At 39.7% G+C, this 16,484-nt stretch overlaps 1 protein-coding gene across 1 annotated transcript in view; it reads left to right on the top strand.

Annotated features, from left to right (window-relative positions):
- Positions 1–14,387, top strand: part of vstm2la (V-set and transmembrane domain containing 2 like a) — a 59,022-nt gene extending 44,635 nt beyond the window's left edge. Inside the window, exons 2-4 of the mRNA XM_028583233.1 lie at positions 2,228–2,397; positions 2,806–2,850; positions 12,504–14,387. Coding sequence (XP_028439034.1) covers positions 2,228–2,397; positions 2,806–2,850; positions 12,504–12,971 — 683 coding nt within the window. The 3' untranslated portion in view covers positions 12,972–14,387. The remainder of the gene's footprint in view (positions 1–2,227; positions 2,398–2,805; positions 2,851–12,503) is intronic.
- Positions 14,388–16,484: the final 2,097 nt, after the last annotated feature.

The raw sequence follows: 16,484 nt of genomic DNA, 5'->3' as shown, positions 1-16,484 counted from the left end.
ACTAGTGTCTTGAAGCGGATGCGGGCAGCCACTGGTTACCAGTGGCTGCCCGGCTGCTGAGAGCGGAGGAGCGGTGTAGTGTGAGAGAACTACCATACCTACCATACCATGTCTATTTTATCACTTTTTTCAACAAACTATACTAGGACTATTTTCAACTTGTTATGCTATTACTTCTTATGACTTTTTTTCGACATACTATACTATGACTTTTTTATCACTTTTTTCGACATGCTATACTATGACTTTTTTTCGATATACTGTACTATGAATTTTTCATGACTTTTTTCGACATACTATACTATGACTTTTTTATCACTTTTTTCCACAAACTATACTATGCCTATCTTATCACTTTTTTTCCACAAACTATACTATGGCTATTTTCAACATACTATACTATGATTTTTTTTCCTATGACTTTTTTACAACTTCATTTAGTGTGCCGATATGCTTCAATAGCAGAATCCTTCGCACATTGACTATTATTTGTCATACCTAATCATATTCTTATTGTGTGATTGCTGATTCAGCAGCATTCACAGTATTGTAATCCGATTCTTCCGTAAGATTTTTGGTTGCATACTACTTTTGCATTCTTTTAGTTACAAAAACCAGTCAAATAACAAAATGTTCAGCTCTTTAATGACATTTGTGCTTGTATTCAACTCTTTTCTACCAACTTTTCTTTTTACATTGAAAGTCAAAAGAGCAATCTTAAAATCATCTTCAGGCTTCTTCCACTTGGAAATGCTACTTCTCCCACATACTTTGACCTAGAGAGGTCATTCAAACTTAAAACTATTCACAAAACCTTCAGCTGTTAGTGATTCAGCTTTTTGATATCTTTTACAGTTTTTTGTTATCACTGTTTAACTTTAGTGCTTCTGTGTAGCTAAGGGCTGCTTTGTGTGGGTGATGTCACAGCTACAGTGCAGAGGCGAGAGAACATTGTCTTAAAACTTTCTCTTTAACTTGCTTTCACGACCACAATTCTTATTTCTCATAGACCATTTATACATCAACATGTAGATATACTTGTCTACTTTCTCATTTAAGCAATATTACTTATACATTTGGCTCTGTGAGCCTCCAAATGACAAGACCCCAGGGCTCTTTCAGTTAATCTCAGTAGCAAGATCTAACAGGTTTGATAATTGTATTACATGTCATTTAGCTGACGCTTTCAACCAAAGCAGCTTTCAATCAAGTGGTGGGTGAAACCGGAGCACACGGAGAAAACACAGAGAATATGCAAACTCCAAACAGAAAGGCCCGGGACTACCTGGGTTCAAACCATAGACTGTATATTAATGGACAACGCATCCGGTTCGGCAAAGTGCTGCAAATGCGGAAGTGCCTTAAACCTGCATTCTATCTGAATTCCAGCAGGCAGCAACGTGTGCGGTTGCAAAAGGAGGTCGGTTTCTGTAGGAGTCTACAGTGACCCACTTCTCACTTGATTTATTACCTCAGAAAACATTTTCATAATGAGTTTATGGTCTCAATCTCTAGTTTTAAGTCTTCTGCAACACAGAATGATGTAAATATGGGCTCATTGATTTTAAAATCGGCGATAAAGTGGGGGGTGTTTTAGGGCGTGGCTATGATGTGATTGCCAGTGAAAGTGTGTAACGTAACGTAGAGTGTAAGGGCTCCTCCCTCACTCCTCCCGCTCATCTAAAATGGTCACATCCGCAACCAGGATGGCTGCAAACTCGTTGACGGATAGCAGATCTCCACAAACCAATGGGTGACGTCACACATGCGATGTCCATTAATATACAGTCTATGGTTCAAACCCTGTACCTTCTTGCTGTGAGGTCACAGTGCTAACCGTTGGGCCACCGTGCTGCACCGTGCTAATTACACATCAAAGCCGGGGCAAGGCTTGATACAGCCGGAAGGACCAGCTGCTGCTCTCCTATACCATGACCCTACACTTTTCAGACAGAAAAATTACAATTACAGGCAGTAATATGAACATTTGATTGATTTTAATTATTTATACAGTATATTGTGTGTTTGTGTATTTATAATAACACAAATACATTTATTATTAATAGTGTGTGTGTGTGTGTGTGTGTCTACTAAACCCAAAAATATCCGCTTTCAATGACTTGTTCTGGTAAAACTGCTATGGGGCATCATCTTTATACTCTCTCTTCTACCGGCACTGAATGCCATACACCATTTTTCAACTGTATCTTCTTCTGTGTCTGTCCAGCCATGTTCACAGAGGTGCCTCATGATATGAGTGCTCAGAGAGGTCAGGACGTGGAGATGGCCTGCTCCTTCAGAGGGGCGGGAACGCCCTCGTATTCACTGGAGATCCAGTGGTGGTACATCAGGAACCACCAGGACTGGACAGACAGACAGCCCTGGACAACCAATGAAGTAGGTTTATAACAGGATCTCTGACTACCTTCTGATGGGAAATAATAATTAATGATTATGCAACAGCTGTAAATAAACTCTCTATACACCAGCAGCTTCTATTTCAGGCTTTAGCTTAAAGGATATTTACACACGTTAATAACTTTTTTAAATATAGTTTTGGACATCATTCCTAGCTTTAATTGAAAAGATAAACATCAATCCTGAGAAATACATGATACTAAATACTAAACTACTAAACAGGTCAGTTAATCAAGCACAATGTTATCTCGTGACATATATTACCTGCATGGATTAATGAGGATTTATCTATTAGTTAACAGAACACTCATATATTCCCATTTTATGTTTATATCCCCAAATCTAACTGTTATAATGAATTATTAAAAATATTTTGTTTTTTTCTAGGTGGCTCCTGAGGAGAAGATGCCAAAGGATGCTACAAAGATAAGTGTGAGTTAACCACTTTCTGCTGTCATTTTCTGAGAAAAGCCTTCTGTTTGCCTTGATGACGTGATAAAATGAGGCTCACTAATGATTACATTAAAACGTCTTGCTCCGGATGATCCGCAGATGTTGTACTTGTGCTTTATTACACACAAGAAACTGATTTTCACTTGTTGCAGCTCTTAGTGCAATAAACTATGGAGTTATATTACTGCCATTAATCAAGAGTGCATTATTTCAATTTGAGAGCATTTCTCACTGATATTACGTTTAGATTTCTTGCTCTCACACTCAAATAGTCACTGCTCGTGCTTAGATTTGCTCTGCTTGTGCTCAAACTTTCTGCTTAGACTCAGATATGTTGTTGTTTGGACAGATTTCCTGCTCTCAGCTTTGAACCTTCTCCTCGCACTCAGGCGGATTCTGCTTGCTTGCAAATTTTCTGCTCTCAGATCTCTCCTGCGCGCTTGGATTTTTTTGTGTTATAACCCTGACAAAAGTCAACAACCAATAGAATGCCAGCTGTAGTGTTGACCAATGAAATGATCCCTGCCACATTGAGGGTGCGTTCACTTTAGAACGTCTGTTGAGGGCGGCTGCACTGTAACCGATAACTGTAACCAAGTTTATATATCCCCGCGCCATTCATTGCTTTATTATAAGTATATGTCAACAATATGCACAGAATGGTCGACGCACTTTCACCTGCACCCATCAGGAAACGGGAGAAAGCTTTGAAGTGGGACATATGAAGTTATGTCCACAACTACGAGGGTGAGTAACATAACTTAAGCACCTAGCTAGCTAGCTAACATATGGTGCTAGCATATAGCCTAGCTTGATGTCCATAAACAAATAATTTTCTTTATTGTATAGCTAGATTGAACGACATATGACGGACTGTATGTGTATATGTGATGACTTCACTTTGTATTTTTTCCTCGTTTGGTTAACCATGTTCCTGGGATTTGGCTGATTTCATGTTAGAGCCAGTAGTAGAACCTAAACTGTAATATAGCTGAAAGAACACAAGAAACTGGATTGTTTGTGTCTTGTTTTTGCATCACTGTTGTGTTGTTCATCAGAATTTAATCTTCATTCCTTCATATAGCATTAGTCTGAAAATGATGAATTCATATCAGTCTGTTTAAAAAGTTGTAACATTAAGTACAATTTCACCACTATAATAACAACAAATCTAGAAATGATATGCTTTCTTATTTGCTCCTTAAATAGCAGTTATTTAATTAATACAAAGCAAACTGAACTGAAAAAACAAGTATTTTGTTTCACGTTGTTTTCATCCAGGTGGGGCTGAGGGGCTCGACCCCTGTTGATCTGTGTGTGTCATATCACCAACCCATGATAGCTAGAATTCACCCTGCTGCTCCAGATCTACCTACTGTATGGCTGACTACAGACTACAACCATCTGGTCCAGATCTACCTACTGTATGGCTGACTACAGACTACAACCATCTGCTCCAGATCTACCTACTGTATGGCTGACTACAGACTACAACCATCTGCTCCAGATCTACCTACTGTATGGCTGACTACAGACTACAACCATCTGCAAGTTTTGTTTGTAGTGAACATCAACAGCTGCACTAAAAGTCTCTTGGGTTCATATGGGACTTTGTTGTTCTCCATACTGCATCACACACTATATTATATTAGTATATTTTTTGTTTTGTTATATTAGTACAAACAACAGTATCATTACTTAACCACAGTATATATTATTCTGGTGTACACTGTTGACTTGACTCCATGCTATTGATTATACATCACTTTAGCTTACCACTACCTTATAACTTAATTGCTCTTCTATAGTTCATTTATCTTCTACTAGTTGTATATACCTCCTATTTAATTGAATTATTCTTAATTTGTGTTGCAATACCTAAATCATCCCTCTTGTGAACATTAGGCTTATCTTATCTTTATTCATAACCCTGCTCACAAACTCACCTTTACCTGGGTCATCTGCCAATATCAATGTTCCTGCTACAGTAAATCCTATAGGCAAATTGTACTGCTTTCACCGTTGTATGAACAATACACTTTTAAGGTTTTGTGTCAAATATTGTGCAATTTGTTATGAATTACTCATTGTTTTGACAAGGTAAATTAAAGCTATTTACCAAGTGTCAGCTCTGGTCAATTTAATTGTACTTTTTTTTTTATAAATGTTATGGAAAATGAAAAAAACAATTTGCTTTTTTTGTTTTAATTTGTTGCAAATATGAACATGGTTTTAATAATCTGTATCTTATTGCTCTGAAAAACTACAATGATTTAAGAAATATCAGTGATACTTATCAACATTTATTGAATTGATTGAATATATTGGCAGACATTACAGGCACCTATTCATGTCAACAGAGAAAACAATAGTTTGTTCTCTCTTATCACTTTGATTATGCAGGTGATGGTGCAGAAAGAGGGGTGAAGTCCTTGTAGATCTCTGGCACTTTGAGGACAGAAAGATCCAGCAACTCTCCACTGTTGTCTTTGTATAGTATGCTCCTATTAAAGACAAATTCATAGACATCAACACATAAGATATTAGGTGTACATAGCTTTCTTTAACATCATTACTATATATATATATATATATATATATATATATATATATATATATATATATTAGAGCCCGACCGATATGGATTTTTGGGGGCCGATGCCGATATTAACTCGAAAAAAGCCGATTTATAAGCCGATATTTTGATTTTGAAAATAAACTGGATATTAGACCCATTTCCTATAAACTGCACTTACACAACATTCAATAGCAAAATATCTGCCTGTTCTATGTATGTGGGCTGTATAAATCATTTTCCAGAAGGGATTATGTTAAAAAAAAGCCTTAGATTACAGTCTCAATGACTAAACAATTGCACATCAAAAGTATATATTTTTTAATGATCAAAAAACAGTCTGGTTTTAAATATTTAACACTTATACTTACTTCCAGTTGAAGCTGGTTTTAACAGTCTGTGTACTGTAAATAAATTATAATACTAAAGTTGAAGTAAAAGAGCTATACCAAACAAATTCATTATAATAATAATAAAATTAAAATAAGTTAAATGTATAGCTACATATAAAATAAATAAATATAAAATATAAAATAAATAAATAATACCAAAATATAATTAAAACAATGTAGAATGTTCTCAATATATACAACACACAGGCAAGAGGTTTTCCTCCTTCACTACTTTTTACAAATTATACTTTTAGACTTTTACTCTGTCTTGCTCTGAACTTTAATATTTGAACAGTGTTTTGAAAAATGTCTTGAACAGGGTGCTCCTTAGTACTGCCAGTTGAGAAGTGGCAGGTTGTAGTACAGGAAGCACAACATCTCTGCCTTGGAACCTGTTAGAGAGCTCCTCCTATCTTGATAGATGGCCCCCACAGTGCTGAATACAAAAAAAAAAGCTTGTTCAGCTCACATTTATTTACATGTCCCCTCTGGTTTAATCATTTCTGACGCACCTACTGTAGTTACTGTAACTACACTATATTTTCTCTCACAGACACATTCACAACGGTCCCGTATATCTTCTCCTCTTCTCTTTGTGCAGTCTGAATCAAAATATCGTCATGCGCTGGCAAACGTAAAGTTAGCCTACTGTTACCGGCTTTCAGCTCAGAGAAGATTACGGAATCAATTCGAAGTTGAATGGTTAACGTTAGTGTCATGAACACACCGCTGTCAATTTTGTTAAGAACCACCTTCAAACAAGTTAATAGCAAGCATTTAAGGGGCCTGCTAAAAAGGAAGCTATGTTAGCGTTAGAATAACGTAACAGTTGTTGTTTTTTTGAGGCACGCTGTACATAACTTCAATGACTACACCAAGGGGGTAAGCTTCGCTTCAGAACGCGAACCTCCGATGGCGCCATTTTGTTGCTACGAAGCGATCACCTCTTGTTAGCATTACACTGACTGCCATTTTTTTTTTACGTCACTTGACTGCGAATAACTTTACATCTGAAGCGTTTAAAGACTCTATTTGTCCATTGTTTATTTCTAAAGAAACACGACAATGTATAAAAGGCTCCATTACCTTGTACCTCACGTTATGGCTCCGTAACAGACGTTTTTGTAAAAATAAGCTAACGATTGTGTCATAACCAAGTGACTTACTGTCGCAGAGTAGAGGAATTACCGTATAGTACAGGAGAAGCCCGCAGGCAGTTTCGACTTACATTAGCTGTTTAGGTTTAATTACTAATGTTAACTAGCATGTTAGTTAGCAATAATTAGCCTGTGCTTATGTTATCTCTTTACATATACCTACACTCTCCGTCTCTGTAGGATTGGAAATGATTGAGATTTCTCTTGGCACAGCTATCAGAAGACTTACAACTTTCAGACACGATGCTCACGTCACATTTACGTTGTCTCTGTCAGTTGGAGGCTGCGCAGTAAAGCAAGAGATCACCCGAAAAGTGCTTCTAATAGCCTTCACTGGTCTCCGTCCAGAGCAACGGGGTCTATTGGTCCATTATATACTGTCCATGGACTACACGCGCCCCCCTGCCACATTTACGCGGTCATTATGTGGGAAACACTGCAGATATATTTAGAATAAGTTAAACGCTAACGTTATAGTTTGACCTCTTATTAACGTTCGCGCTCTTCCACTGATAAACATGGTATTAGTTAGCTTTGTGGCTAATCTAATATAGCAATGCATTAGCGGCTGTAAGTGATGTTACAGAATATTTAGAAGTGATAATGATAGGACCGTTAGCTAGAACTACCACACCTTTTTTATATACAGTGTATGAACTAAATCTACAATCATTTCACATGACAAACGACAGACTCACCGTCAAAACAGTACATCTCCATGCCGGGTGTAATGCTCTGCCACTGGCTTGGCTGATAGCTTTCTTCTGTAGTGGATTTCTGGCACTGTTGTCAACTGGGGAGTTGCAGACCTCCCTCTGGTGGGCAAACTATGCAACACTCATAACATGAGTGAAGCATGACACTCTGTTTCTCATGTTTCATCGGCCGTTATAAACGCCGATGCCAATTTAAATGCAATTAGCTCATATCGGCCGATAATATCGTCCGGCCGATATATCGGGCGGGCTCTAATATATATATCATATATAACATGATTTTACTATTATATTACAACAGGGGTACTTCAGTCACACCTAGAAGAAGAAAAACAAACAAACAAAACACGTGTGCTTTTCTGCTCAGTTTGCTTTGTATTAATTAAAAAAATAACATATTTAAGTTGCAAATAAAGCATAACATTTCTAGATCTGTTTTATTATTGTGGTGAAATTGTACTTAACAGACTGGGTCCGTCTACTTTTTCTTTCATTCGATTTTCATTTCATAAACAGGTATTGAAAAACAAAAAACGATGGTTATTTAATTTTCGTTTTAAAATACAACATTTGAAATTGAAATACAAGGCATGTTTTTCTTTTCATGGTCAACAGGGGATGGGAGAAATTCAAAATATGCTTTGATTTTCATTTTCTATTTTATATAACAAAAATAAAATCACTCGAAAACAGAAACGAAAAAAGTCTTGTTTTTTCATATTCAGAGACCGGATGTTGTCATTTCCAAGGCAACAGCGCCAGCCTAGCCTACCAGTGTTGCTTTCAGCCCAGGCTAAAATTACTTTTGAAACCTGTACTCTTGATAATGCTTGGGGGGAATTTTATTTCATAATGTCACATGTATTTATTACCCTCTCTTCCTGCCTCCCTCTGACTCTCTGTCTCTTCCCGCCACAGACAACTTCGCCCAAAGAGAGTCGAACCAGCTGACTGAGGAAACAGACTTTCAGTTCACGGCTGTAACGGTACCGTTACGCCACCGTTAACAATCCCGGCAAACTTTCTGTTGCTGCCATTAAACTTGCTGATCTGGCAGAGAGTCACCGGGGGTTCGGGATCAGATCATGGGGATCAGACCTCCGGTGCTGGGTCTAATATTCTAATATTAGCTGCTGCTGCAGCTAGCTAGCAGCTAGCCACCAGCCCTGTGACCTCGGTGCCTGTGGTTCGCTGGCGATACCCACTCTAGCTGAGCTGGGAATCTGCCGCGCTTGTTATTTATTCATATTTTCTTTTCTTTGCAGCGATATGCTATGATGCACTGATGCCAGGCAGGCTTGCTGCTGCTTTTAGTCAGAGTCTGTGAGATAACAAAACTTAATAAAATATAAAATATAACGTGCATATAAATAGACGGAATAAATAAAAGTCCCCGGAAATAAATATAAGTAAAACACATGTATTTAGGCTATTGAACTATAATGACTAGCTAATGCCTATATATGTATTGCCTCATTTATGTATTTCATGTTCTATTTCATAGCCATATTTATTATGTAAAGGGTGGCAAAAAACGGATGATCAGTCGCTTAGGAAGTTATAGGCTACAACTGCAGCTGGGACATTCTAACGCTTAACGTGAAAAAGCTTAACGTGGTTTAATGTAACTAAACAGTCAGTCATCAGTCACATAACGTCCATAATAACTGGACTTTGGTTTAGATGTTTTGACAGTTTTCAGTGGTTATGAGGAGCAATATGAGAGAGAAATTTGGTAAACATTGATCATTGCTTAGGTACATTAAACCACATTAAGCTTTTTCACAGTTTATTACAGTTTAGGTTCTACTACTGGCTCTAACATGAAATCAGCCAAATCCCAGGAACATGGTTAACCAAACGAAGAAAAAATACAAAGTGAGGTCATCACATATACACATACAGTCCGTCATATGTCGTTCAATCTAGCTATACAATAAAGAAAACTGGAGACCAGTGAAGGCTATTAGACATAGACAGTATATAATGGACCAATAGACCCCGTTGCTCTGGACGGAGACCAGTGAAGGCTATTAGAAGCACTTTTCCGGTGATGGCCAGCTTTACTGCGCAGCCTCCAACTGAGAGAATGTGACGTGAGCAACGTGTCTGAAAGTTGTAAGTCTTCTGGTAGCTGTGCCAAGAGAAATCTCAATCATTCCCAATCTTACAGATTGGGAGACTGTAGGTGTATGTAAGGAGATAACATGGGCACAGGCTAATTATTGATCACTAACATGCTAGTTAACATTAGTAATTAAACCTAAACATCTCATGTAAGTCGAAACTGCCTGCAAGCTTCTCCTGTACTATACAGTAATTCCTCTACTATGCGACAGTAAGTCACTTGGTTATGACACAATCGTTAGCCTATTTTTACAAAAACGTCTGCTACGGAGCCATAACGTGAGGTACAAGGTAATGGAGCCTTTTATACATTGTCGTGTTTCTTTGGAACTAAACAACGGACAAATAGAGTCTTTAAACGCTTCAGATGTAAAGTTATTCGCAGTCAAGTGACGTAAAAAGAAAAATGGCGGTCAGCGGAATGCTAACAGGAGGTGATGGCCAGTTAGCAACAAAATGGCGCCATGATGGCTCGAGTTCTGAAGCTTACCCCCTTGGTTACAGTGCAGCCGCCCTCAACAGACGTTCTAACGTAAAGTGAACGCACCCTCAACGGGGCAGGGATCATTTCATTGGTCAACACTACAGCTGGCATTCTATTGGTTGTTGACTTTTGGCAGGGTTATAACCTATATACTGTCTATGGTTATAACACAAAAAAATCCAAGCGCACAGGAGAGATCCGAGAGCAGAAAATTTGCAAGCGAGCAGAATCAGTCTGAGTGCGAGGAGAAGGTTCAAAGCTGAGAGCAGGAAATCTGTCCAAACAACAACATATCTGAGTCTAAGCAGAAAGTTTGAGCACAAGCAGAGCAAATCTAAGCACGAGCAGTGACTATTTGAGTGTGAGAGCAAGAAATCTGAACGTAATATCAGTGAGAAATGCTCTCAAATTGAAATAATGCGCTCTTGACTAATGGCAGTAATATAACTCCATAATATATATAACTCCATAATAAACACCCCAGACACATCAACATGTTCACTTCATCCTTGATGGGTTTGTAGAATCACAGCGTTAGCCAAAGAGCAGGCGGCACTGGTGGGCATGGCTTGTGATGCATCATCTTCAGATTCTTATAAAGGCTTGTGCATCTTTATGACTGCAACACCAAATCCAAATAATAAACAGTGAAGGGGACAGGCTCGGAAGTCAGCAGAACTTTTCATTTCTCCTCCGGTATCCATAGAGACTTTAAGGTACTCACTCAGGCAAACCCACAAGAAGCAGGGAGGGCCTTTTACTAAGGAAGACAGCACGATGTGACTCAACATTTTGACTTTTTCCTTATAATTGCTTGCAGATATGAGCAGAATTATGGAACTACTGCACGTTACCTCCACACATATTCCTCTCACTCAGTATCTCTCCACCGACTTTAAAATTCAAAATCAAATAAATAAATGAAATGGCATGTAAGAGATATGCAAAGATGTGTAGTGCAGAGACAAACACACTCACAAAAACATGAAGCCTTTCTCCTTCCTCCCAAGAGGCAAGCTGTTGCTGATTCGCTATAATGAAAGCACCAGCTGTGTGGTGTGTGTGTGTGTGTGTGTGTGTGTGTGTGTGTGTGTGTGTGTGTGTGTGTGTGTGTGTGTGGAGCCGAACACTGCAGGCTGTACAACTGGAAAATCATTATGAGCTTTCTGTAAATAATGAATGTTGGCCCACATTCATATAGCAGAACTAAAACATGCAGACACAAACTGTTAATTGAATGCATAGTGCTACAAAACAGCATTATGCTTTTACATACAGTCACACATGCACATGCGGGGACTGGCATACATACATCTAGGCTACTGCATGCGCACAGTCACAGGGAGGAAGGCGGGTGATAAACAAAGTAGTATTTATATCTTGGTATGTCACAATGTCTCTAGTCTCTCATCATCTCCACAGCACCTCTCTCTGAACTTGTAAAGCTTTTACTTCCAAGATGTAGTCTCTTCATAATTCCAGGGCCACAAATAGAATTTGTTAAGCAGCACCGTTGTCTGAGTGTGTGTGAGTGGGAGTGATTGGCTGGGAGTAGGTGCGGCTGTAGAGTGTATCCAGGCCATACAATATAGAAGTGATTTCAGCATCAAGCTCTCATAATGTCTTTGTATCTCTCTATCACTTTATGTAATGTCTGCCTACATGTGCTAAGCCTATTTTTTTATTTTTAAACACAACAAAGCCTAATTAGGCGTCTTTTATATGTATTTAGACAGGCTAATGCAATGTCCATTCAAAATGTGCCTGTTTGGAAACGGGACGATTGCTTGGCCTGTGGTATTGCTGTTTGCAGCTTTCTCCAGAATTATTCTACCCCTAAATAACTAACAGAAGGCCCCCAGAGTACTTCATATGCAACCCAACTATATACCACTGACTTACTGTGCATTTCTACTACAAAAGTTACTCATGCTTGCAGGGGCGTAGAACAAAATTCTGGGCCCTGTAGAAAGGCCTTTTCTATGGGCCCATCCTCGCATCTACATCTATTCATTCTAGCATCTTTTTGGGCCCTCCTCATATGAGGGCCCTGGGTACTCAGTCCCCTTTTTCCCCCCAGTCCGACACCCCTGCATGCTTGTATTTAGTAGGCTGTGATTTATTTTTCAGACTCATCATATGTTCTTGCTTTCCTCTTTTTATTTCGTCCATCTTTGTCAGGTTGTGAAGGTTGTAGGAAGCAACATCTCCCATAAACTCCGCCTCTCCCGGGTCAAGCCGTCTGATGAGGGCACATACGAGTGCCGTGTCATCGACTTCAGCGATGTCGCAGGTGCCCGCCACCACCGCGTCAGAGCCTACCTGCAGGTGGTGCCAGAGAGCGACATCATCGACAGTAACCACAATGACAATTTCGAGGCCCTGGACGATACCAAAGGAGGAGTGGCGTTTGTCGACGGGGACGGCATGGAGTCTCACGGTGGCGCCAAAGTGCACGCTCATGGCCATCACCAGAATCACGGGCACCCCCAGGAGCACGGCAAGCGGCCTTCATCGCCGGCCCACCACGGCCACAGCCACAGCGGCATCAGTCAGCAGAACAAGGCAGGCAAAGACCTGAAGAAGAGGGACGTAGACAGTAACCATAGCGACAATGACTGCACCAACGAGCCAAGCTGTGCACTGTAAATGTTGGCTTATTACACCTGAGTGATAGATTACACAAGGATTGCATAACATGATGTGTGTTACAGCATAAAAAGCTATTCTTCCCACACAGTGCAAGCGTGTGCACAAATCCAGAATCCCTAGAAATGTACAGTATGGCTTGTTCAGAGCACAGTGCTGTAAACTGTGCTGGGGAATGTAGCTTTTTCTTGCTGTGCATGGGTCTGGGTTGGACTGCTCACTGTCTGTAAAGACTTTCTGCAAGGGGAGCTGATAGATCTAAGCAGCTCCACTGTTTCTGGTCACAGCAACAACAAAAAAGAAAGATTTGTCTTACTATCAACCCATGCGCTGTTCCACTCTTGTACTTTAGATACTGTAAATGACACAACCCTGCTTTCAGGCTCATACTTCTTCCACTGCCTTACTCTCTCATTTGATACACCCTCAGAAAAAAAGTATGTTATACCTTTTTCTAACTGGGTCTGTGCCCAGTAAAAGAAAATGTTCCTTTTATTCTGAGTGTGCATTGAATGAAACTAAACCGCCTGTAATTCTTACCTGGAAATCTTGTCGAGTCTGATTCCTTAGCTTTTTATGTATAGCACTAGCTTCCTTGCATCCTTTTGTGTGTTCAAATAATGAACATGAATATGGTGCAAAATTTGTAAACTGCAATTTATTCTGTGTTTACTCACAGGGGGAAAGAAATATGCTTTTTTCAGCAGAAACTCATCAAGGTCCCAGAGCAGCAGTGCTCATCAAGGACAGATACAGCCTCAATTTAGTTGAGTTGGAGTTAATACAGTGGCAGTGTAGGATTTCTTCCACATTTGTGTGCTTTTCAAACACAGCACATCACAGGCTTTATTTTCCCCACAGCACATTTGAGCTTATAAATTTGCAGCTCAACAGAAAACATGATTTTTGTTCACCTCTTGTGCTGCAGGTTTAAACCATCCATGGCTATTTAAGCTGAGAGAAATTAATCGTATTGATCAATCCTGTTATTCCATGTGGACTCCATCTGTTTGGAAAGCCATAAATAGGTCAAAGTCTGTGCCGCTAAATAAAAAAGAATCTGACTTTTTTGTGCCTCTGAATCTACTAAAAATCATTGGAAGAAATGTGAACTTGCTGCAAGATACTTTTTGGAAAGAGCAGTGCTGTATTCATATCCCAGCTTAGTTCCCTTATTCCGATGCTCTGGCCCATTGCTCATCAATCATTGAAAAAGCCTCAATCCTCTCCACTACAAGCCTCTAATCCACTCTGTATATATGACTGTATAATATGAAATAAAGTGAGTGCATGTTCAGTAATTTTCTTAAAACTTTTTCAACCAACCATACACAAAGACAGTGTGTTAATATTTTTGTCATTTATTTGTTTGGTTCATTTAATAAAAGACATTCCATTCTGTTCTGAATCTTTTTACTTTAGAAGTCCTATCAAATAGATCTTATGTTTTCCAAAGCAGTTTGCTGCTTTACTGCTCTCCAGAAGTGCTGTACAGACAGATGAATGACATGTTCTCTTCATAGCTGCTCAGAAAATGTATCTTAGTACTTAAACAGTGTTTCTTAAACTACTGTACTGTATGTGCAGGGCCGCAAACATGAGTGTTGCTGTGTTTTAATGAGCTTGAACGTGGGGATTCATTTTGTGCCGTTTGGGACTTGCTCTGAAAGGATTTAAGAGGCCATTTTACTTCTGCCAATTTTGTAACTCGTTGATAATCTCTTTGCTTAGAGGCTTGTGTGAAGCGCACAATACTTCACTCTGAAGGGATCAAATGGGACAAAGTGAATGTGGGTAACATACTGGATAAAAAGCCTTGAGCAGTGAGGGCGAGAAGAGGGAAATGTTGTTAGTGAAACACGGAAATTGGCTGCCCATACCGCCTCAAAATATAGTCTGTCTCAAGGCCATGCTGTATTATCCATCAGTGGAACTACAGCGCTCCTGTTATTGTTGGCAGTCCCAGCAGACTAAAGAGGGTACTTTGGTGCACGGAGGAGTGCTCAGTGGGACTGTTTTTTCTTTTCTTCTTCCAACGAGTAACTTTGATTTGATGTTTTGTAAAGAAGAGATCACGGTTAAAAAAAAAAAAGAGGGAAAATGTACATTTCTTCTAGAATGTTTGGTCTCACACTAAGTGTATGGCTTCATCAAATGAAATAAATTGTATATGAAACAGTGAATCTATGGTCAATTTCTCATTGATTTAGAGACGTGAAAAGGCAAAAGCCACAACAAGCTTAGATTTAATTTAGACCCTCCTGAACAGTCATTACACTTCTATATCTAAAGGGTTATTGTGGGTGTACGTCAGCTGTGGTTTAGCTTTTGCCCCGTACTCTGTGTGTTGTCTGTGTGCATTAAGGAGAAACGATATTAGGCAGTTGCCTGTGTGTAATAGGTGCTGCCAAAGCCCCACTCCCATTGCTGCTGATGACTAATGGTGCTATTGTCAGCACTGGCAGCAGGATAAATAGCAACAGCACAGTAGGAGATAAAGAGGCGCTGTGCCGCGCTCGCTAGCATTAAGCCAGGCCAGCTAAAAACAAAACACATGGCCATCTTGCTTCACACTAGAAGGCTCATACATTCATTATGGAGCAATGAGGTGGGGAGGCTCCGGGTTCTCCCATCAGTGAGGTGGTCCGATAATGGAGGGGGCTTCCTGTTTCCTTCATTTAAACATCCCGAGCACCCTGTAAGGCTCTGAGTGATAACAAGTACAATGATAGATTGGCCACTATCCCTGTCGTGAGGCGTTCAATTCTCCCAGAGTTACACATCCTGGTGCACTTGGACGCATCTTCTGCAGAGAACATATGTGATGTGTGTGGCAGGATAGCTCAAATGTTAGTGAGGGCTTTCCCTCGTTGGGCAGAGTTCTTCCAGCCTTTGCAGTGTTTCCCCCAGAAAAGTTGTTTAGCCCGGTGGCAAGTGTCTTTTTTGACGAGGGCCCGGCTCGGACCAGTCACAGACTGATGGCTGCATTAATGTAGAGCCCAATAGCTCCTGTGATTACAGCATCATGGACAAAATCGCAAAATTGTGAATTTAAAAAAGCTTTAAGAGAGATTCCATAGGGCCCCACATTAAGTCAGCGCTAAGAGCTACCTGGATATTAAAAAATAAATAACTACATCTAAATTTCCAACCGAGCTGCCTCACTGTAACTGTAGTGTAAAAAATGTCTATTAATACATTAATAATTCCCAGTGGCTTAGGCCTGGTGGGGGGCAACTTAGGCCTGGTGGGCCACCAGGCTTGCAATACACTGGAGGAAACCCTGCTTTATATAGCTACCCCAGCATAATATTCATAGGAACATGTCGGCCAGTGCAACAGTGTTGCTCATTACGTTTTTGGACAACAATTAAAAAGATTATCAATCTGGCCAAACATTTGAGCTTTTCCGACTGCTACAGACACGTTTTAGTTGGTACCAATAACATTTTAGGCTTGATGCCCAGTCCTTTCTTCAAGTGCTAAACGTTTGACTGCAACATGACACATAAT

The sequence above is a fragment of the Perca flavescens genome, chromosome 7, assembly GCF_004354835.1.
Source record: "Perca flavescens isolate YP-PL-M2 chromosome 7, PFLA_1.0, whole genome shotgun sequence".
Taxonomy (NCBI): Eukaryota; Metazoa; Chordata; class Actinopteri; order Perciformes; family Percidae; genus Perca; species Perca flavescens.
Note: the sequence above shows the minus strand (reverse complement) of the source record. Positions and strands in the feature narration are given on the sequence as shown.